Source organism: Nelusetta ayraudi, unplaced genomic scaffold, assembly GCF_046127955.1.
Source record: "Nelusetta ayraudi isolate G7.1 ecotype Tasmania unplaced genomic scaffold, CSIRO-AGI_Nayr_v1 ptg000022l, whole genome shotgun sequence".
NCBI lineage: Eukaryota > Metazoa > Chordata > Actinopteri > Tetraodontiformes > Monacanthidae > Nelusetta > Nelusetta ayraudi.
Genome location: NW_027466072.1, coordinates 5,658,371 through 5,681,763, shown reverse-complemented (window position 1 = coordinate 5,681,763; position 23,393 = coordinate 5,658,371). Strand labels below are relative to the sequence as shown.

The 23,393-nt window shown below is 46.8% G+C and overlaps 3 protein-coding genes across 9 annotated transcripts in view; 1 reads left to right on the top strand and 2 right to left on the bottom strand.

The window, feature by feature from the left end:
- Window positions 1-6,543, bottom strand: part of LOC142889550 (low density lipoprotein receptor adapter protein 1) — a 28,443-nt gene extending 21,900 nt beyond the window's left edge. Inside the window, exon 1 of the mRNA XM_076028372.1 lies at window positions 6,414-6,543. The gene's annotated coding sequence lies outside the window, so the exon portion shown is untranslated. The remainder of the gene's footprint in view (window positions 1-6,413) is intronic.
- Window positions 1,069-8,289, top strand: tnfsf12 (TNF superfamily member 12). Its single transcript, XM_076028373.1, has 6 exons — window positions 1,069-1,375; window positions 3,026-3,107; window positions 5,418-5,474; window positions 5,642-5,665; window positions 5,796-5,923; window positions 7,248-8,289. Exons 1-6 carry the CDS (start codon window positions 1,202-1,204, stop codon window positions 7,521-7,523), a joined length of 741 nt encoding a protein of 246 aa, XP_075884488.1. The 5' UTR covers window positions 1,069-1,201; the 3' UTR covers window positions 7,524-8,289.
- Window positions 8,290-12,085: 3,796 nt separating this feature from the next.
- The window catches only part of chd3 (chromodomain helicase DNA binding protein 3), a 46,512-nt gene continuing 35,204 nt past the window's right edge, over window positions 12,086-23,393 (bottom strand). For 5 of the 7 annotated variants that reach the window (XM_076028363.1, XM_076028362.1, XM_076028364.1 and 2 more), the window contains one exon: window positions 20,946-21,453. In XM_076028363.1, the coding sequence (XP_075884478.1) occupies window positions 21,167-21,453 (287 nt within the window). In that variant the 3' untranslated portion in view covers window positions 20,946-21,166. Of the gene's footprint in view, window positions 14,302-20,945; window positions 21,457-23,393 lie in introns of those variants that run through there. The other 2 variants (XM_076028366.1, XM_076028361.1) reach the window with 2 other exon arrangements.

Below are 23,393 nucleotides of genomic sequence, written 5' to 3'. Positions count from 1 at the left end.
AGTTGTAGTTCATTCATGTTTTCAATTTTATGAAGCAAAGTTTTTTGAACATGGTTAAAACTAGCTGGCAAAGCAGCAAAATGTTAAAGAAAATAAATGTTGCTGTTCCATTGATGTAGAAGCAAAGTTGAATTTAAAAAAAAAAATGGTGTTGGTCATTTGTTATGTCTTGTTGCACTTTTACTTTGAGATCTACAGTCTTTGTCTGATCTTGGTCTCGACCTCGATCTTCTCTAGTCTTGATAAGGTCTCGGTCTCAGTTGATTGGTGCGGTCTTGACTACAACACTAGCTGAGACTCAAGTCTGACACCTGTGGATGTCCTAAAACGCACACCGTACATACATTAGAGCAAGCGTGATGCGTTTATACTCCTGTGCACTATCGCCACCGCGTGGTTAGAAATGTTACGGCCGCGCACGTAAATGTAAATGAGCTGATGAAAGTGATTTGCGGAGCAACGGACGCGTCGTAGAGTCTCTCCCCCCCCCCCTCCCCCCCCCCCCCCCCCACACACACACACACTTCACTTCCTCTCTACTGAAGAATTGCGCACATCGCACGACACCAGAGCCAGAACCAGACCGCACGACACCAGAACCAGAACCAGACGAGGACGCGTGGAGAGTTCACCTCAAGTCTGCGTGTGTGTGTGTGTGTGTGCGTGTGTGTGCGTGCGTGCGTGCGTGCGTGCGTGAGCTGGCCCGTCTAATACAGCGTGGCCCCCCAGCAGTGCGCGCCGTTTAAAGGGAAGACAGGAGCGCTGAGTCAACGAGTCGCGAGGAAGAAGAAGAAGAAGGATGCAACAGTTGATGCGCGCGACTCGCACGGCTTCTCTCGCGCCTGGAAGTGGAGCGAACGCTCTCAGGATGTCGGCGTCGGTCGGCGCGAGGGACGGATCGACCCTTTCGACGATTTAAACCTCCACAACTTTGGGTTTTGTCTTCTTCTTTCTTTTTGGTCACACGAGAGTCGCCAGCGCGCGCAGCCGGTCGCAGGTCGACCCCTCTACCCCCCTTCTCTTTCCCTCGCGCGCACGTAACCCCGCGCCAGTAGTGTGGACGCTCGGACGGCAGCGCGTTCGGAGGGACTCGGCACCCCCCTGGAATGGAGACCAAACGGGGGCGCTCGGCGGGTCCCCGGCGGTGAGCAGCAGCAGCAGCAGCAGCAGCAGCAGCAGTAGCGAGGCGCTCGCACCGACCATGCATCGGATTGTGCAGAGGAGGCGAGTGCGCAAGCTGCGGGTCGTCTGGGCGTCCCTGGCCCTGGTGGCGCTGTCACTGGCCGCCTGCAGCGCGCTCTTCACGGCGTGGACCTGGAGACAGACCCGGGACCTGTCGCACTCCTTCCAGATCCTGCAGGACCGCCTGGAGCAGGTTAGTGACTGCTGCTGCTGCATGTGGTGGTGCTACTGCTGCTGTGGATGATGTTACTGCTGCTGCTTCTGCTGCTTCTGCTGTTTCTGCTGCTCTTGCTGCTGCTGCTGCTGTTAATGCTGCTGCTCTTGCTGCTGCTGCTGCTGCTGCTGCTCTCTGCCTTATTTTTTGCACCACTAGTGACACACTGATATGTTTACTCGTCTGTAACGATTCAAACCCCTCTGAGTGTTTCTTTTGTGGAAACTCTTTTCGGGAGGTATCTGGAAAATTCCTCTTCCCCCCCCCCCCTCCTTCACCTACAGCAGCAATAACTCCGTTAGTCCACTTCACCTCCTTCCTCAGCTCAGCACTTTTAATTGCTTACCAATAAGCACGGTCGAGTTCTTCTTACTCCAGTGCCTCTAACCCCCCCCCCCCCACACACACACACACACACACAGACACATACCACTACCACCACCACCCACCGCCACGTTTAATTACTACGGTGCCAGTTTCATCTCAATTTACTGGAAAGCCTCAGCTACTTGGCAATGCGAGCACCCCGTGCCCCCGAGTGACTGACTGTGCAGAGGCTTGCACAGAAAAAAACAACAGGCTGTATGATGAAGAAAGACGAGAACCGCGGGCACCCATTAGGCTTTTTTTCCCCTGCATCTTCTGGAGATCTTTGGCCTCTCGTTCTCTTGCGTACAATTGCTCAAAAGTCACGTGCGCCCTTGTGCAAAGTGAAGTTTGGATCACGCACTCGCAGGAAATGTTGAATCTCGGCGTTGAAGTTGCATCACAGGATTTTTTCTGATTTTAATCCCCATGACAGAACCAAAAGTTTCACCTTTAAATTCACTTCTTTTTTTTTTTTCCAAGACCAGGTTGCACCAAATTGGTGGTGGATCATGTTGACAGTGCAGCAAATATGCACACACTCACAAGTTCTCCTTCTCTCTCTCTCTCTCTCTCTCACACACACACACACACACACACACACACACACACACACAAACACCCCTAAATTGGACACGTGGAGTGTTGATGCTGGAGCCTTTCCCAAGGGGCCCTGTTCTGTCCATTTGACCGTTGGCCAACTCCTGATGAGAGCCAGCGAGTTGAACGTCTGGAGAGTGAATAGCAACCCCCGCTGCCTCCATTTCCACAGTAGCAGTAAATTTAAACACTCTCTCTCCTCTTGCTGCTGCCGCCATTGCCGCCGCCGCCGCCGCTCCTCTTCCTTCACTCAGGCCTCCTCGGAGCCTGGCAGCGGGGCCGCGGGGGCCAAGCGGCACGAGAAACTTTGCTGGCTTGACAAAAATCATTTCTTTCCCAGAAAGGGAGTTAAGACATGCGAGGAATGCAAAGCACTAAAAACACGCATTAGGTGTCGCAACCGGTCCCCCAAGGAAGTGGTAGACCGAGCTGCAGCGAGCATGGCAGCAGAGGGAGGGAGGCAGGGTACTGGAAACGGCCATTCTGTTTATGTGGTTGGCTGTAAGAGGCCATGTGTGGCTGCGCTCGAGCCGTGCCAGCGAAAAGTCATAATAATCTTATTGGACGTTTGTTAATGGTGCATTTTTTTTTCCTGTCCCTCTCGCTCCTGTCTCTCTTTCTCTCTCTCACTCTCTCACTCACTCTCCTCTTTCCATTCAACAGGTCAACACACAGAGGAAGGCCATTGTTCAGCTGATCCTGGAGAAGAGAGAGCTGCTGGTGGGACAGAGAGTGAAAAGAGACGGTAGTGCAAATAGAGCTTTTCTGCTCCTCAGCCACCCCACAAAATCAGCGCAGACACAATACACACCGACTGCACTCTTGCTCGCCGGCCTTTTTTTCCCCCCTTCTTTCTGTCTTTCTTCCTTTCCTTCTTTCTTTATTTCTCTGGGCAGGACATTTAACACAGGCGCTGGCCTCCTCTCGGCCCACATGCCACTCTGGTCAGGTCTAGCGGGCCACAGGCACTAGCCGCTGCTAAAAGTTGACACAGGAAAAAGTAGGCAGCTGGAAGGCTGCGGGAGAAATTACAGGTCTGACCAGAGCGAGCGGCCCCTCTGAGCCCAGAAAAACCAGCTGGCGCGGCGGCCGGGCCTTGTCGCACGCTTCTGGGCAGCGGAATTGATCCTTTTTTTTCTTTTCCGCCCCCGCCGGGCCAAACGCACGATTGACACAGCTATGATTTGTTGTGAAAGCGGTGACACTTGATGACCTGTCATTGCGGCATTTATAGCCCTGCACTTGCGTCACTGTCACGGGATCACTCGATTGCCGACGCTGTGTCTCACAGTGGACCCTCAGACGCTTTTCTACGCTGGGTTTTGGGTGAAGCGGCTGCCTAATATTTGGAGGAATGGACCCACTCAAAGAGGTGGACCAGTTGCCAAAGTATCTACGGTGATATCCAAGAAATAGTTTTTCTTTTCATCTTCCAAATAGCATTAAACAATTCTTTGGAACGCGTGCCTATTAAAAGAAAAGAAAAACAATTTCGCAAAGCAGCTGGATTTGTGAGATTTTAATTCTGAAATCTCCTCCATTCATCTCGCCAAAACTCCAATCTCAATTTTTATCTGTTGGTCTCAATTTTACAAAAGCTGCCAACCACACTTTATTTTGCTGAGTGACGCATGAAAGAAATTGCTGCTAACTTCTCTTAAAAAAAAAATAAAAAATGAGAAGACAATAGAAGATATACAGGAAGTGACTCCATTAGCTGATGCTAACAGGATTAGCTTGATGCTGTTGGTGATGCAGCTTCATCAAAACAAGACGTCATTTTCACATGAAAAGAAGAACGAGGGAGAATAACCAAGAAGGCTTCTCCTTGTGAAAAGTTCCTCTAATATTTCACTCCTCATTGGCTCTCACCACACAACACCAACAATGTGCCAAAAGTGGCCGTAAACAGAAATCTGACTGGTTGCTTTAGAAGACCCCGTCCAACTCTCGACAGACACTTTATTGGCTCTTCATTCGACTAAATCCAATGAATTTGGGAAACATTCCTCCAGGCTTGTTGAGCCCCTACGGCTCCTTCTACTGTGAGAGGACCCCTGTAGCGCAGCGCTCCAGCGGGACACTGCTGTTGTGTTCTCGCCCCGCGACTGACGCCCGGAGTCAGGAAACTGCGGCGGGCCTCAGGGCTTTCTGCTCGGCCCCGGAGAAAATCCTAAATCTACAGGGTCACCCACCAGTGAGTTATTTTAGCGGGGGGACTTGATATTCCTGTGTGGCAGGCTGGGCCCCCGGTGTTTGGCCGCTCCTGTCTGGGTGCATGAAGTGCGCAGTTCACAGCTCATATATACAGTATTGGAGTTGTATCTGCGTCTGAAATCGCTCTTCGCTGTCGGCCTCGTCGCCGAGCTAAAATAAACCTTTGCAGCAGGACAAGGGCGCGCATTCTGAAGCGCCGGCCCCTTTTAGCGCCACATTTTATTTATTGTATTTATCCGAGTGGGCCTCGTCCTCGTCGCCATCGCCTCACTCTGTTCTTGATCAACGGTTTTGGGTCACGCCGCAGCCAAAGACCTCCTCAAGTCTCTTTTTCCGGCACTTCATTTCTCTTATTTAGTGTCCCCCGGCTTTGTTTCTGCAAGGCTGCAGTTAAAGACTTCTCATTTACTTTTCCCTCCCTCCCCCCATCTCCCCACTGTCCGTCTCTGTCCCCGGCACACACACTCTCAGTCATCCCTCCATCCTCCTTCCCTCCGTCTCTCCTCTGTCTTCCCTGCATTTTGTATTTTCTAGTTGACTGCGACCAGCTGGCACTGAGATTAGCCCCCGCAGGAAAGAAAAAAAAAACTGAAAACAGGCACACGCTCCCGACTGAAAATAACAGTTTGGGGAAATAAGTCGAAGCACGTGAAAGGAAATCCTCCGTCCATCTGCTGACCGCGTTAAAAAGCAGCCAGGTTGAGGACGAATGGCTGCAAATTAACACACCATGTTATTAGAGCCATGCAGATGGGAGTGATTGTTTTATCCGCAGATGAATTTTCTTTCTTCCTGCCATTCAAACTTTCTCTCCCCTTTCCGTGCCTTTTCCACCAAGGGGGGACGGCGCGCGGGAGGAGCGGCAGTGGAAAGAAAGCAGCGTCTCACTTTGAGAGTAAGTGGCTTGGCAGATCGCTCACGGCCATCTCAAGTAGCATCTGCTGAAGTGGTTTCAATCATATGCCCCTATACGATTGCACCCATAAAATATTAATTGACTTTTCCTTCTCTCTCTCTGTCTGTCTGTCTGTCTGTCGGTCTTTCAATGCGTTTTTCCACCAGTCACCAAAGTCTCCTCTCAGCAAGGTAAGTCCTAAAGGCCAAGAATGACCTGTCAAAATGTTGTCTGCGCAGTTATTAATCTTTGCTGTGTGTGTGTGTGTGTGTGTGTGTGTGTGTGTGTGTGTGTGTGTGTGTGTGTGTGTGTGTGTGTCAGTGGGAGAGGGTGGTGTGATAAAAGGTTGGGAGGAGAGGACGCTGAATATGAGCAAAGCGGTGAGGTACAACAAAGAACAAGGCACCTTCACTGTGGAGAAAGCAGGCGTCTACTTCCTGTTCTGCCAGGTGAGGTCCTGCTGGGGTTTGGAGTTCAGCAAGCTTCAATTTGTGAACGACAAAATGCCACCAAAATCTATAATTCTGGCCGGGAATCCGCTCTCTCTTAAAATGAAAAAATTAAATATTTAAATTTACAATGCATCCAATCAAATATTTTTGACGACCACCTCAGCTCAAAACTTGTGCATTTGTAAAATGTTGTGTTTTTAAAACATTCTTTGCATAGCTCACCAAGACGTATATGTTTCATCTGAGAGTATTTATAATTTCACTTTTTAAAAGAAAGAAAGAAAAAGAAACACAAGATTAAGTACGACGAGCCTATTTTTCTTCTTCCTGCAAGTTAATTTTCAGTCGTTTGTGCTTGATTGAAATTTGAAGACACTCAGACCTGATTGTGAACGTAGTACATTCCATGCCCACGAACAATGTGTTTTGACACTTGAGGCTACAAGCTAACAAACAGTGTAAACAGAGGATTCTAAACTGCACTTACCACCCCAAAGTGTTTGCCAGCTGACGAGATCAGGTGCACTTTTGACTTCTTGGCTGGATTTGAGGAATCTGGCTGAGGTGACGACGCATCTAAATGCTTATGAAGATGTTCCCCTTGATGCAAACTCCTCACCAGGCATTTGTTTTTCTTTGGTGGATGGGGCCTGAGGGACATGTTTCTCTTCTTCATCTTACCTCCTTTTAAAGCGGTTGCCCTTCTTTTTTGTTGGGTTACTGCCTTCTTCAGGCTGTAAAGTGGCAATGCAGCTTCACCTCCTTTTTTTTGGTGGATTGTTTCCCGTTTATCAGTTGAACCTCCGCGTTCCCTTGAATTGCAATTTAAATTCCTGTGTGTGTGTGTGGGGGGGGGGGGGGGGATTGTTGTAGTCGTCACAGAATGAAATACGCCACTGCTGTGAACAAAAGAGAGGCTGATTTTGATAGCAAAGCAGTGGTTTAAAAAGAAGAAAAAGGTTTAGACTCAAAAACAGAAGTGCTGGGTCCAAAGCCTTTTGTTTGCAGCATCGGATAGAGAAGGAGCCACAGTTTTCCTATCTCGCAGGGTTTTATATAAAACAGGCTTTATTTTTGAAAAAACGTCAGTCACACTACAGTGCATGGCTGCATCTCAGGTTTCAGTCGATCTTCTGTAGCCAGACACGGAGGTCTGGAGAAAATCTGGCCGGCGATGGGACTGCGATAGCGACGACTGTGGAAATCCTGAGGTGAACCTGGTCAGCGTTCAGCTCTCGCAAGGCTGAGAGGAGCCAGAGCCTCAGCCAGCTCTTCCTGTGCGCTCCGGGGCCCTGACAGCCTTTGTCCTCCGCTTCCTCAGGTGCTCTTCAACGAGCAGCAGTCCCAGTACGTGAAGCTGGACGTGGTGACGCGGGGCCAGCGGCCTCAGAAGCTGCAGTGCATCGAGGGATACGGCACCACCCCGTCCGCTGGCCCTCACAACTTCCACTTCCTGAAGCCGTGCCAGGTGTCGGGCCTCCTGCGGCTGGACCGGGGCACGGAGCTGCAGGCCATCACCGGCTCCTCCTTCAGGCTGCACATGATGGGCAACCCCTCGGCCTCGCCTCACGTCTTCAGCATCTTCAAAGTCAACTAAAGCCCCGAGGCCTTGGGACTCATCGGAGAGAACTTTTACTCTGCCACCCCTCATCACCCTCTGCCAACTTCTCCCTTGTATTGAAAACACTCATGGGCAGCGGCTAGCATCGCATCAGCACAACCGCTTCCCACAAGACGTTAATTTGAAAGACAAACCTGACATTTGTGGAAGTTGTTGTGGAATTTTTTCCTCTGGACAGCCGAGCCCTTTTGGAACGCAAAAACACAGACTTTTGGATTAAAACCAGGAGCCAGAAGAAGTGGATGAAATTCCTCGACGAGTGTCTGCCGGGAGAACAGATGTGATGGAAGCTGCTCGGTCAGGACGAGGAGGGGGAGGAGGTCGGGGGGGCTTCGTATAGAGAGAAAAATGACCCCGGACAATCGCCGTAACCTTTGTATCATGTAATAAATTGTGCTTACACTCTTTTTTTATTAGACTGAAAGTAAAGCTGTGCATGCACCTTCCACTTTTATATCGCAGATGTCTCGAGGGCACATCTGCAGCCGTCTGATCCCGACACTATAAACCATATCTTACTCAAAGCAGCTTCTGTTTGTTTGTGAAAAACCCAAAGAATCAAACATTTTTATACTGATTTTTTTTTTTATATAAAAGATGCTGTGGTGTGAAAGTACTGCTTTTTCATTAAATCCTTTGTACATAAACACTTTTTATACACAGTCTGGAGTCGACCGAGACAAAGGGAACATTTTATACAAAAATATTGTTCTTTTTACAGTTAAAATGTCTTTTTTTTTTTTTTTTTTGAAGAGAGAGAGAGAGAGCTATTTTTTCTGTGTGATACTTTTGGAGTGAACTGTAACTTTAAATACAGCCTAGTCTCTCTCTTCTTATCACCTCCTGGCAGGCTTTAAATCATCAGATTATTGTCCAACTGATTTTGGAGAGGCCTTATTGCTTCTAAAGCCATAGCACACGTTCAATTAAATCTTTCTTTTCTTTCCTTTAAAAAAAAAATGTTTGGATTTGATAAGATTTATAAATAACCCACTTGACTGAGTTCACTATTTTTCAAATGAAGACCCACCATGTTATTTCTGGTGTGTTAGCAATGCAGCTAATTAGCAGTGAGCCCAGGGTACCAGTGCAATTCATGGGAGTTTGTTTTGCAGATAACTGCACAAAAACCAAAGTGAAAGAAGAAAAGTAATAAAGAAAATGCACAAACGTCATTAGGATGACTCCTCTGGGAATAATGATTTTTTTTTTTTTGTTCCAAATATAATGCGATTTCATTGCATGTGACCATATTGGTGCTCTAAAGTAAATAATCTTAAACTGTGTGTTTATGTCCTCTGGGGGAAAGTCTTCACTGGGAGTCTAGAAGCAAAAGAAAATGAATAATTTATTCTGGAAGGAGTCAAGATCACTCGATGAGAACACTAAAAAAAAGTTTTGTTTTCCTTTAAAGGTCCCTCATTGCTTCAACTTAGCAGCCTTGCAAGTTATCCAAGATACTACAGCAAAAAAACCAAAACTCCTGTGGATCACCAGAAAGTAGCATGTTTAACCCGGTGTTTACAGCCTACTGCAAAAAAAAAAAAAAAAGTTAGTTGCCTTTTGGCTAAAATTGTGGCTTTGTTGGCCCTTTCAAATGTTTGCAGGGGGACAGAAACATGGCGGTCAATGATATCCAGAGATGTGCGAATGCCCTTTCTGACATCAGGACAACACAGATGATCTCCAGGAGTGCGTTTCATTGCACGCTCTCTGAAACGTTGAGCGAGCAAAACAGCGAAAGGACAGACTTTTCCAACATTACCCGGGAGCTCACTGACGGGAAGGAGACATATTATTGTTAGAAGACATTGATGAAAATAATTATTGCTAAATATGGGGCCTTAAACGTCAAGCCACTGGTTTACCAATCTCATCAGAGACTGTTATTTTTTAATCTCTTTTTAGAAGGCAAAGTGTTGACTCTCCCACATGCCGTCGCCACGTTCTGTAATACTCCCTGCGACGACACAAACAGGGTGTATTTCTAGCCGTGGCTTCAGCACTCCCACTCCTGTTTATAAGTAGTTTTTGTGGACTGACCGCATTGGTTTTCTCCTTGGCACTTTACTGCAGGGACGTCTTGTTATTTTTTTCTTTTTTAATTGGAGCCAAACGTTCACGTTTTCAAAAAAAAAAGAAAAAAGAATGTCTGATTCTGAGTCTATCATTTCCTGTGTGATTTCTCTCGTAATCTGGCATTTGGCATCTGAGTCGTCCTCACCAACCACCACTGCCACGTTCTGCCCCCCCGTCCACCTCATAATTCCCTGTCAGCACCGATCATACCGCACACACACACACACACACCAAATCCCCTGAGTGTCCTCTGCACACACCAGCAGCCGTCTAAATTTCCACTTCCTGAATCTGAACCTGAACCACATAGCTGGAAGTCTACTGTGTGTGTGTGTGTGTGTGTGTGTGTGCGGAGGGGCAAAGCGTGTTTTTCTACACATGCGCCCGCACACACACACACACACACACACACACACACACACACACACACACACACACACACTTTAACATACCTCCCTGCCCTGATTCCTATTTTCTTAAAATGTCAAAGTTTATTACCACCTTGGAAAAACCTTGTCAGTATTTCTCAAAAATGTCTACGTGAGATGATGCTGTATGCTGTGCCATTTCTTCTGAGCACATCCTAATGACAAATAAACTTTTTTTTTCTTGTTCTTTTTAGAGGGTGGCACTTTTGGTAACATTACATTGTAGTGAAGCCAACTCAGGTTTCTCAAGACAAAAGTGAGCATCACATTTAAAACAGAAAACCAAATATTAGTTGAGGAGTCGTAAATTGTCAAGGAGAGCTTTCGGGTTGATGCGCCAAAGATTCTAAAGTCACTATTTTGTATTTCAATAAGCTGAGAGGCTCTGAAGGGTTAACTGTAGCCAGGATTATGAAAAAATAACAAGAAAACAACATACATTCACCTTATCTATGTCTTCATCTCATGAGTCTCACAAATTTACCTCAGCTCTCCTGTGGGAGTTTCAGAATAACAACTGCAATTAATCGAGATAAACACACGCTGGGCCTTGATTTAATTCCTGGAACTTATTAAGTCTGCAAATTTAACTTTAATTTGTTGCACATATTATTCTATTTTTGTTTTACATTCCATTTTAGCAATTTTCACATTTATATACACACGGCAGTGATCTAGAGAAATAATCATATGTCTGCCTGTCTCCTTATACAAACAATATACTCTAGAAGCACAAGGACTAAAAGGAGGAGCATTCGCCTCGAGAAAGTCACGATGTATTATGTGTGATTAGCTTGCAAGCATCGGCTGAGGAGCCATGAGGCCGAAGATAAGAGTCCGTAGTGAAGTGGGTGGCATCGGTCCGCTCTGAGCAGCAGAGCGCGATGACTCCTCACCTTTGGCCGTCATGAATCAGTCACCGTGTGTTCTGCGAGGTTCTCCTCCAGAGTGTGCGTGTGTATGAGGAAGGGTTTGGTTAAAGGCCCAGCGAAGGGGAGACACTGAATCCTCAAATCTCTCTCACGGCTCCCCCACATTGACCTCTTCCTGCTTCCAGCAGCATGCACTGCATTTAAAAGGACACTTTCCAGTCTGCAAAGAGAACTTTTAAAGTGGAAGCCAAATACATGGTGTTTGTTTTTATGTGATATCAGGTGAATAATATCATAACTTCAATATCTGACACATTTTATTTCAGATTACACTAAATTGGCTGCTGAAACACTTGTGTTGACATTTGAATTCTGGACTTAACTGATAAAACATAAGGGAGTGAAATAAAGTACTAGGCAAAAAGTTTTGTGGATAATTCTACAGCAGCTCACTCTGACGTGATACCTGGCGTGACAGCGACATAAATCTTTCCCTGTAATGTCCAGCAAAAGCAAATGGCTGAAAATCTTCAGTAATGTATATGCTAACTCTAGCTAGCTCAACTAGTAGCTGCATTAACGAGAATCTTGCGTGTCTTCACGAACTAAAACAGTTCACAAATGGTGCAAAACAAAAGTGGAGCTTGGGTTGGTGGGTATTAAAAAATGTTTTGTTTTGTTTTTTCATTTTTATTTTGGGGCTGATTCAAATAATTGCTGCTGGCTTTTGGATGGTTTTGGCACAATAGCTCGTGAGATGAGGTTCTGAGGGATGTGTAGCTTTAGCTGTGGGTCTTCAATGGGACTTATCTGTCCTAAAAGCTAAATACTAACACTGAGCAACCAAGGCTAAGGGGAACTGTGGCATGGGTTTAGGTAGATTAGGGTGACCAAACGTTTTCCCAGGATGTCTCCTGGGTGCATGCCCTGTCCTGGACATCCTATTTTTGTTTGTTTTTTAATAAAGTAATAAAATGATGAAAAACGATTTTCTAGAGGAGGTATACTTCAAATATGTTGAAGTTTTTGAGTAAATTTCGAGGATCATTTGAGTATCTCATTGCCAGTCATATTTTTTCAGTAATGAAAATATGATAGATAGATAGATAGATAGATAGATAGATAGATAGATAGATAGATAGAAAATGCATCACTGCTGTTTTATCATTTCATTCAGTTTTATTACAAACAAAAAAAGAGAAAAAGAGATGTGTCATCATTGACTTATTTCACTGCCACTCATCATTTGATCGGCACCACTAAATACACAGTGACAAAATACCCAGAAAATGAACAGAAAAAGTCTGAAGAGAGAACAAAGTAAAAGGGAGGGAGGGAAAAGTGCTATATGACACAACATTTTAGTTCGGGGGTTGCAAAATCTCCGTATGAAAGATGATTTGGAAAAGAGAACAGAGTTAATAGCGTAAAATGTCTGGGAAGTGTGGGGGGGGGGTGAAATAATCCTACAGTAGCTATTCTTGAAATTGAACATAAATCAGGCTGGGACTACATGTTGACATCAGGTTCTTAATTAAGTGCGATGACTTTACATTTGTTCAGCTTGTTTATTAAGGCGTTTTTAATTGAGCACGTATATAAAATGGATTTCCAAACGATAACCAATAACGTACCTGGCGTTGGGGTTAGAGAGAGTATACATTTCCTTTTTGCCGAGAGAAGCATTTCGGGTTACATATGGCCAGTATTCTGTAAATGCATATGTGATTTGCAAGCCCCAAAATCTAAAATGTAAGCGAGAAAGAAAGTTACATATCTACCTCAGAAGTTAGCTCAACTTCTTCGTTAGCGTTCCAATGTTGATTACAGCACAACCATGGCAAAGGAGGAGGTGCATCGTGTGTCGCACGTGTACGTGTACTGTAACTTTTTCGAAATTTTTCATTACAAAAAAAGTCTCTTTTGGTAGAAGCTTTTTCTCGAATAGCGACGGCGAGAAACAACGGCAACATCGACGACGACGATACTCATAACCGCGAGGATAGAAACACAAGAGAACACGAATGAGCCGCTTTAAATATGCAAAACATATCACAGGATACCGTAGAAAGAAATAGAAACTTGGGAAACAGAGAAAACAAAAAAAGAGAAAGAGGAAGGAGGAGGAGGAGGAGGAGTCACAGATGGACGTTGGGGGAGGGGAAGAGGAGGCTGCGGAGAGCGATAGGTTTTATTAACACTGACTTGCTTATGAAAGGTTATAAACATTCAAAGGAGGTTTTCCGAAAAATAGCATCGTTATGAGGCCTTTTCTAAAAACAAACCCCCCCAAAATACCTCGAAAGCTCTGTACAAGACCCAGGAGAAGGAGGGAGGGGATGGCCAATCTTAAAACGCTTGACTGAGTCCTGAATAGAATTGTCGTATCACACCTTAGCAGGGTGGTTTTCTTTTTTAATCTGAACAGGTACCGTTTGTGAAAAGAAAAAGAAAAGGGTGAACCAAAAACGCTGTGCTTGGAGCTGCTTGGACTGAGGTTTTAGAAACAGTATCGAAACAACTGGAGGCTCGACGCCGTTAGTTCTGCTTGTTCTCTATTCTTCCACAAGACAGCAGTGTTGTGACTACAGCATGCTTCGGGAGGTGGAGCGCGGCGGCGGCGGCGGCGGCGGTTTCTGCATGCAGCTTCCTGTCGGGAGTCTAAAAACCAGGCGAAGAGAAGGAGGTGAGGGAGGACGAGGTGGAGGAAGAGGAGGTGGAGGAGGAGGAGGAAGGTTACATGACCTATTGTGAGATCTAAAGGTTTTCTTAGATTGACGGGAGTTGAACGCTCTGCGTGAGTAGATAAGGTGAGACGCTTCCCAAGAGGAGGAGGGGGAGGTGGAGGAGCAGGTGCAGGCGGAGGAGGAGGAGGAGGTGGGGGGGAGGGGCCTGTGTGAGGAGGCCTCGTTTGAGGAGTATCATGGTTTTGAGGCAGACAAGAAAAGGTCATGAGGAGTTATGAGACAACATGAACTGTAACTGTATTCTACTGCAAGTGCTTGTGTGTGTGTGTGTGTGTGTGTGTGTGTGTGTGTGTGTGTGTGTGTGTGTGTGCATGTGTGCGCGCGCGCGTGTATTAGGGGTGTGTGTGCGCGGTTGTGTAGCGTGTGTGTGTGTGTGCGCGTAATACTTCCACCTTCCAGAATACTTCCACCAGAAGACATTGGATGTCTTTGAAGCCGACGTGGCTTCAGTTGGAGACAGAGTGGGGTGGGAGGGTGAGTGTGGGGCAGGGGCGGGCGCGTGCGTGAAGTGTGGGGGGCGTGGCCTAGTCGTCGATGCAGATGACCTCGCCGCTGCGCTGCTCCCGCCGGTGGACGAACATCTCGGCTTCGCGCTCCTTCTTCACGGACATGGGAGGCCCGTTCAGCACTGCCGACACAAGCAGAAGAGAGAAAACCTCAGCAGTGAGACAAACCTGCAGGCCCCGCCTCATTAAATCCCTTTGGGGCAACTGCGACTAACTGTTCTTCACTTTTAGGATCAGAAATAATCATGTGGTCATCAACAGGAGGTCAGATATTGGCCATTGTGCTTTCATTAGATAAACATTGCATAGTCTGCCTATTTTCTGAACTTTAGTTTCAGTTAAAACACTGCAGCCACCGGAGGAGAACCTGCTGTTTACAAAAAACAACCCTTATTTCCAAATGAGCGGCCGGGGATTTGCTGGATTTAACAGTAACAACTGCAGCAGCTGGATCCAGCAGCTCGTCCAGCGAGATTTCAGAGATGATCCGTCATTCCAGACAATGGCGTCCACTTACAAGATCGATGAAGGTTTCGCTAAAAATACGAGGACTACTGCTTTCCCAGTAGTTGAAAGAGGCACTTTCTATAAATATCTGAGGCAGTGGGTGGTGTGGAAAATAATTCCAAGGACAAACTTTGTCAGGGCGGCTGAGGTGTGTCGCAAGACTTGGCTTGCGTAAATCATTTACACAGTTTAGGGTTTCAAAAAGAGAAAAGATCTTATCTGGGTCAACAAGACGATTCGACTTTAATTCTAAACCATATTTTTAGAACAAATAATGGGTTATGATATTGGCTTTAAAAGAAAAGGAAAACCTCAGAACCAACAACGCTTCTTACTACCCTTTGGTGCTGCCAGATACATTATTTGTAACACAACTCTCACGATGGAGTTTTCCCGAAACAGTGGAACGAAATGTTTCTAAAAAAAAAAATAACGTCTGACCCAGAAAAATTAAAGGTGATTTATAGTCCATTAAATCAAGGAGGGAAATGGCTTGGACTTGACTGGACTTGGTAGTGAAGTGTGGTTGTTGATAGTTGGTGCTGATCGGGAAACCTGTCTGTCATCTCACGTCTGTTGCGGCTCAGGTTGCAGCCAAAGTGCAAGATTTGCTTTAAATGAAACGTGTCTGAAGCGTTGGAACGGCAACGTTGACGACAGACGAGGTTCAATGAGACGACTGACATCATGAAGCGGCGACAGTGCAGATCATCTCCACAGTCTGTCTGGACCAGAGGTGGGCAAACTCTTCAACTGGTGGGGCCACAGTGGGTTCTGAGATTTGACAGAGGGGGCCGGAGTGGCAGCAGATGGAAGGAGTGCTGTGGTGAACCACCTCATGTATCATGGGATATCTAGAAAAGGTTGCTGTAACGTCAACTGAAATCAGCAAAAGCAAAGTTCCAACAGAATCAGTGTCTTTGAAGCCTCGCAGTAATCTGCTCTTTATTGAAATGACTCTTAAAACACAGGCAACATTGTTGAACTGCAGCTATTCTATGATTCACTGACTACTAATATCATTTCTTCAAGTTTAGAGGGCCGGATGAAAGAGCTTGATGGGCCGCATATGGGCCCCCGGGCCGTAGTTTGCCCATACCTGGTCTATATAGTGATAAACCCCAGAATAACCTGGAGAAAAGTGAGGCCTGCAGTGAAAACACACACACACACACACACACACACACACACACACACACACACACACACACACACATCCGGGCCAGGGGAAGCCGCAGACACGCACACACAAAAAAACAAAAACCCGCACACAGGCATTATAGAAAAAATGAACATCTTTCTGCACAAACCCACAGCTGGCCGGCAAAAAAAGTGAGCGGCCGTGCTTCTCACAGTTGTGCACGGCGGTGAATGTGCTCGGGGAGTGCAACTGCCAGTCCAGCGCTCCTTTCAAAACAAAGCCGGGGAAGCGGACTAACGGTGCGCTTCACTCACTCGCGCCACAGGGAAAGATAAACTGTCATAACACCACTGTGCAGATCAAAAGGCTTGATAAGGAGAGTATTGAGTTGAAGACGTGTGCGTGTGTGTGTGTGTGTGTGTGTGTGTGTGCGTGCGTGTGTGTGTGTGAGACCAGAGAGGGGACCACTTATGGGAAAACTTATGGCATTTAGCCAGGAGAGGCCGGCAGAGGGGATGGAGGGAAGGGAAAAGGAGGAGAGGCAGGGTTGGAGAGTGTACGGCGGTGTGCGTCTGCAGACAATATCTGATAAAGGAGCAAAAACAAACGGAGGTAAAGAGCGGGTGAAAGAGCGAGAGAGGGAGAAGGGAAAGGAGGGAAATGTGAAAGAGGAAAAAAGGGGAACGATTCAAAAGGAAAACGAGTCCAGGAGAGAAGAAATGAGAGACTTGACTGCTGATATTCCAGCAAGACATTTTTACAAAGACTTCACGCCACGTATTTATTTGCACTTTATCCACTAGAGGGCACATATTTTTAGGGTTGGGGTCAAAGTCCAACACAATTCCCATTGCTTCCGTTTGAAAGAAGAAAAAACTCACTTTCTATCGCATCGTACATTGCATTTCTAAAAACCTGCTACCATTGGATTAAGTGTTAAAAATCAATTCGTTAAATTGTATTTTTGGTGCACATTTGCCTGAACTGAAACATTTTTTTTGTACAAAATCAAAACATGTAATGTGACATGATGATGAGAGATCCATTTGTACGAGAAAAAAAAACAAAAAAAAAAAACAACTTTGCATAGCTTTAAAAAGCTGTTATGTTTTTTCAGAGTCGCTCTTCTGCCTGATGAAAGGTCTCGAGCTCTAACCCTGTGTTTTTCATGCCAGTGTGTAGCAGAGCAGCCACACACAATAAATCATCCAATCAATTCGATTTATCTGGAATGAAAATGAAAACAAAAAAAGAAAATGTGCTTTGTTCAGCATTCAATGTGTTTGGAAGACTAACAAACAAAAGGCAGCAAGAACGTGGTCTCAGCAGCCAGAACCTGGTTGGGGAAATCGTGGCCAACCTGGGAGATGCATCCATGCCCCTTGTGACATCACACAGGGCGCCAAACTTCCAGAATGATGTGTTTCAGCGCAACATTTCTGTGAAAGCTGAGCAAGCATAAGAGGTAAAAGATGGATTTTTGGCCTTCTCGGGGACTGGACTCACTGGCAGGCGACACGACACATCATCGCTGTTATAAAACCTTGGCCAAAGTGAATTTTATAGTCTGACGGGACCTTTGAGAAGAAAACCTGCCGAGCACAAGAAAAAGCCATTGTGGTCCACGTTCCCTCTGGCACCAAATCAAACGGCTCGACTTTGTCCAACCTTCTCCTCCGTCTCTCACCGTGGCCCGCGAGCCTGCAGCCAAATCTGCTGCCTAATGAACACATTCTGCTCCCAAATTAGGTTGGCAGCGATAATTGCAGCTACGGTTAAATACAATAAATCCAACAAGCCCACACTTGGAGGCAACATTTTACGTCTGCCAGTCCCAAAATTGCATGTTGGACCTATCATATCAAAGAAGAAGAAGAAGAAGAAGAAGAAGAAGAAGAAGAAGAAGAAGAAGAAGAAGGAGAAGAAGAAGAAGAAGAATTTAGATTTTTTTTTTTTTACAACCACACTTTATTTACAAAAAACAAACTGGAAAGAAAAAAGAAGGCGGCAATAAAAACCTTCCTGGCTGGCATGACCGCCAGTGTCTCTCTGCTGTAGGTCCTGCTGCTATCTGACAGACGTAGACGCTGCCATCTTGGCACAAGAACACGCTCGCCGAGGAGCTTCGCGTGAGGGAAGCCGTGCCAAAGCCTTTCATCAGAAACGACCTCCTGCGTCTGAACCGTTACGGGGCGAGAAAAGCGGCTAACAGTAAAAAGTGAGAGAGCGGAGAGCGGAGAGCAGAGAGGCTCCGTTTGGACTTGGATGTCAAGTGAGAGCTGCAGAGAGCTGCGTGTATCCATGTGTTGCAATGGTTTTTCAAAAGTGGAGGTCATCAATCAGGGTTCGCGCTGTTAGAAGACAGAATTGGCAGGAACATCCATGTCCCCCAGTGTGTGTGGGGTGCGTGCATGTGTGTGTGCGTGTTGTGCGCGTGTCGCAGCCCAGTAAGTGAGATGCGAGTGATGAAAATGGTTTTGGTATTAACTGTTGGCGTGAAAACACTTGGCCGAGTCTGGGCTTACTTATTATTAGCGGCAATAATTTTAGACGGTTAAACTGCACCGCATTTTTACAAAATAAGATCACACACTGTACACTAAACACCCCACAGAGCACCAGCAAGTTCACTCCATTACCCAAGCAGTGAGTCTTATTGCATTTAGCCCATTTAACCCTTGCAAGATCACCTCCACTGGCTTTAACCACACTGCTAGCGTTGTAAACACAATGAAGAGACAATTTCCGAATAACGTGCAGATCATTCGAGAAACTTTGTGGACTTGTGAAGATGTTTAGCGCCACCAGGAAGTAACTACGAGCGGCAATTCCAATCGAACCAATCAATCTCTGACTCCAATCAGACTTCTCAAAGTTCGATTTTAGTCGGACTAACACATTTACATGCACTTCAGTTGTCCAGTCATAATCGGACCAAGGCAATAATTTGGTTTTAGCAGAACTTGAAAACTGGAGCAAACCAGCAAAATGTTGTGTTGAGAGAAGTACGAAATTGGAGAGGATCAGCAGGAACTGCTGCCAAATTGTTGTGATGGGTTGTGATGTGATTGATTTGCCAAGCAAAGCAAAACTCATTAGCAAAGTCATAACTGCGCTCATTTTTTTTAAGACGCTGTGTTTACATCACAAGTCAGAATGTCGGGTGGGAATGATCACGTTTGAATCGGCTGCAAGTCATAAAACTGAGATAAATGCATCCATTTTTGCTGTTAGCATTGTTAGCAGGAGAAGCTACAATGTGGAAGTAGCTCATCAGCCTGTCTCTCAGTTCTGAGTACAGCTGATATATGGAGCAGCCATCTCTTTAACGACAGATGCAAAACCGTTTAAATCATTCTTACCGACCAGTATTTAGAAGACTGTCTGTCGCTTTCTGATACAACATAACATACATGTCTCCTCAACTCTTTGTGGAAGCCTGTTAACAGAAGCACCACTGGCAAAACTCTCGCAATCACAGCGGAGGTGCTTTTTCTAAAGACAAACTCACATCTCCATTGTTTTCATTTCAGGCCGCACCTTCATGAAGAGCTTTGATTTCTTTCAAGCTGAATAGGAAAATTCATTTCTTGAAAAAAAACTCTGGAAAAAACGTGTGACTGTGCAACACTTTACCTTGCTTCCCTTCCAGAAACCAACTAAAGTCTGAGGTGTCCTGCTGATGTACAGCTGCAGGACACACACACACACATGCGCGCAAACTAGGAAAACTGATGACACAGACCAGAGTGTTTTATTTTCTGAGCGATCAGGGGGACATTTTCCGACGTGGAATCCATCACACTGTCCCAAAGAAGAAGCTACGAAGACACCAAAAAATGTGTCTCCGGGCTTCAAAGTGAGCCCCATCTTTCTTCCTGTCTTTAGCTCTGGGGGAGCACGGCTCATAAATGCTGATGTTGGCTGTGATTAGGCTCAAAAATGGAAAATGGAGTGATTTTCCCCTTCAAATGACCCCCGGACAACAACAACAACAACAACAACAACAACAACAGAAACGATGTTGACTGTTAAATTGTAAAAATGCTTTAATACAGTACAGATCTCAAAATCAGTCCCTTACAGTGAGTCGGGCTAACGATGCTACTGAAATGATGGATAAAGGCAACGTCTAAGTTTGTTTCACGTCTGCGGTTGTTACTCCTGCGCTCCGCTCAGGAATGTTTCGGCCAAACGAGTCCATGGGAAGTTTTAAACTTAGAAGTAAGTTCTTTTTTTCTGCCCTCCCCTCCCTCCCCCGCCCCCCCCACGCCTGCCCCCCCGACGCCCCCCACATCCCCCACCCCTCTGTGCTCGACTCGCAGGAGTCGAGTTAGTCGTTCTATTTCGAGCTTGGATTTCATCTGCCTGCGCCGTCGCAGATGAATTAGGCTCTTTGCAGGTTTTCTTGGTTGTGTGTGAGGTCTGCAGGCGCGCACATGCACGTGCGTGGGAGTGCGCATGAGAAAAGGGGAAAGACGGAGGAGTGGAGGGCCACGGAGGAATGAGGGAGTTCGGGGTCGGAGCGAGGGGACAGACTCGAGTTCAGTCGGACTGGCCGATGATGGATGGATCCATGGGGGGGTGGGGGTAGGGTGGTGTGGGGGGGGGGGGGGTCTTTCCCCGCAGAGGTAGAAAAAGTCTCAAACTCATAGAAAAAAAAAACAAATCCATTTTTTTGTTGCATTGCGTTTTCCCTCCGTATCTGAATTCCTCAAACCACTAATTGCATTAGCATGTTTTTCTTTTTTTCCTTCCTTCTTCTTCTGCTTCTTCTTCTTCTTCTTCTTCTTCTTCTTCTTCTTCTTCTTCTTCGTCCTTCCACGTTAATCCAGACATCTGCACCCACAAACAAAAGGTTTCAGGCTCGGTTCCAGCGGTGCCTTCTCTATTTATACGAGAGTCTGTTTGTTCCAGGCAGGTCATCTCCCCTTCCCCCTCCCCCCCTCACCATGGTTAGTGTTGATCACCAGCTCTTCACCTCCTGCTTTTGGACTCCCTCCGCCTCCCATCGATTGTTCGTTCTCTTGGATTAAAGTGCTGCACTTATTTGCAATGTTTCCCGATTTTTTTTCTGTGCCCCCCCCCCCCACCCTCATGCCCACCCTCACCCTCACCCACAGGCCTCTTTGTCTTAATTCAATCCACCTGTTGGGGGCTTTAAATCTCCCTTTTTATTCCTGGTGTTCCAGCCGTGTCAAACTGCTCCCTCCTTGGACTTTTTCAGGGGTTTTTTTCCCCTTGTTTCTTGTTCATGCACGCGGCCTCGTCAGCCCTCGCCGTCCAGTTTTTTTTGTTTTGTTCACACTTCCTCCTCCTCCTCCTCAGGCGCCTCTCACTCAGGGCTTCTTCGGCCGGCCGTTGCGCGGCAGGTTCTCCACCGTGTTGCTGAGGCGGTACTTGACGATGATGCTGTGCACGGTGGACTTGGGCATCCTCAGCTCCAGCCCGATGGCGCCCTCCGACTTGCCGTCCTTCCACAGGTCCACCACCCGCTGCCGCTGCACCACATCGTGCTCCTTGGTCTTCTGGCAGGCAGCGGCCGGCCCTCCGCAGGCACCCCAAGCGGCTCCCCCGGTGGCCCCAGCAGCAGCAGCAGCAGCAGCGGCGGCGGCGGCAGCGGCAGCTTCTGTGGGGGCAGACAAGCGGCAGACTGTAGTGGAGGCTCGGAGTGGAGTGGAGGGGGGTGGGGGGTGCAGGATAATGTCACACTCTAAGTTGGTTCCCCTGTGTCTAGTCTGCCTCCCTTCTCTGCGAGATGAGTTCAGCTACTGGAGGTGGCCTGGTGGTGGTGGTGGGTGGGTGGGTGGGGGATTGGTGGTGGAGGAGGTGGAGGGGTTGGGGGTTGAGGGGTGGAAGGGTCGGTGTCGCAGCTCAGAGCTGGTGCTTGCAGTCGTGAGGGCTTGAATTGCTTTGTTCCACTTGAAGGGCCACCTACGCTGTCTAAGCACGAGGGAGGGGGAAGTGTTTTGCCGCTTTGTTACCGCGGACGAGCTTTTCCGTGGCAGTCGAGTCGACTTGGGCAGGAACGGGGCATCCCAGAATGCAATTTTCCGGATTAAGCTTGGCTGCTAGATCGCTCAGAATCAGCTCTGGAATCTAGCTCGTCCGGCGTGCCAACCTCCCGCAGGCAGCGCTTTTCGATCAGTCTTTTTCATTGGATACCACAATCATAGTCAGTGTCATTCAACAGACAAAGAGGCAGGAGGTGTGCGAGAGCGAGAAGCCACAGCTCCAAAGCTGCTTGGAAACCCCAGCGGAAGAAGCTACTGAGCGTCGTAGTGGTGGCTGCTGCCAAAGAGATCAACATGAATCCTGCTACAGTTGCAGTTTGATCAGAACAAGAAGGACTTTCACATTAAAAGAGGAATGTGGAATGGGCTCCATTGAATGGACACCATGTTCCTGACAAGCTGGCAGCCAACTGGTGCTGATGTGAAGTTTGTGTGACCTCTCAGTAGTAAGTAAGAAGCCTAAATTAAGAGGACCAAACCTGGTTTGTGAGGCACTTTAGTCACCAGCACGGTGGCCCCCCAAGGACCACATGAGTCGCCCCACGCAGGCCTGTTCTAAAATAGCACCACTCGTTGAGCTGCGTCTGAAATTCAATTTCATCCAACCTTTTTGGGTCATTGTTGATAGCTATTGAGAACTCATTAACGCGATCAGTGTCTTCAAATAGATCACAATACCACTTAACTAAAGGTTAACTGAGAAAATATGTTATTTCAGGAGAGTGTAGCAAACTGGCTGCCTTGGTTTCAATATGACTCAGTACCTATGAAGTAGCTCTGTAGTTCAAAAAGGTTGGTGACTCCTGCTTTGGACAGAAGGATCGTCCAGTTACTTCTGAAGTTTTACCCCCAACACCTTCTATTGCAGGGGTGGGCAAACTCTCTGACTGGTGGGGACACAATGGGTTCTAAAATACGACAGAGGGGGCCGGAGCAGCAGCAGATGGATGGGAGTGTTTTGGTGACCCACCTCATAGGAGGAAAAAATATATCATTCAGACATATGTAGACCAACATGTTGCTTAAATGTCAAATAAAAATGAACAAAAGCGTTGGAACAAAGTCTGTGTCTTTGAAGGTCCACAGTATTTAGCTGTTTATTGAAATAGTCAGGACTCCAGGACTCCCTTGGAAAAGAGTCGATTTTTAATCTCAATGGGACTTTCCTGGTAAAATAAAGGTTAAACATGACTCTGAAAACACTGAAAGTGGATGGAATACAGTTATTTTAAGACTTACTGACAATTCATTTAATTTCTTCACGTTTGGCAGGCCGGATTAAAAAGCTAAAAGGGCCACAAATGGCCCCAGGGCCGTAGTTTGCCCATGCCTGTTCTATTGGCTCTTCACCACATGCTCATGTGAAATGTATCCACGTTAATTCACCAGATATCAGATTGTCTCAGATGGAGAAAAAGCAGAAATCAAACCTCCATTGGCACAATCGACGCATCGCCACAGTGTTCCGGAAAGTTCACGGAGTGCAGCTGATGTTGTGGATGCAGGAAGAGCGGCTGGGAGTCCAGCATATTTTCGAACGTGTTCAGGGAGG

Bases quoted from the DNA above. Each gene is read 5' to 3' on its own strand.
- tnfsf12 (XM_076028373.1), top strand. From the start codon at position 1,202: ATGCATCGGATTGTGCAGAGGAGGCGAGTGCGCAAGCTGCGGGTCGTC. The intron at 1,376-3,025 runs GTTAGTGACTGC...TCCATTCAACAG, and splicing joins TGCAGGACCGCCTGGAGCAG to GTCAACACACAGAGGAAGGC. The intron at 5,666-5,795 runs GTAAGTCCTAAA...TGTGTGTGTCAG, and splicing joins CAAAGTCTCCTCTCAGCAAG to TGGGAGAGGGTGGTGTGATA.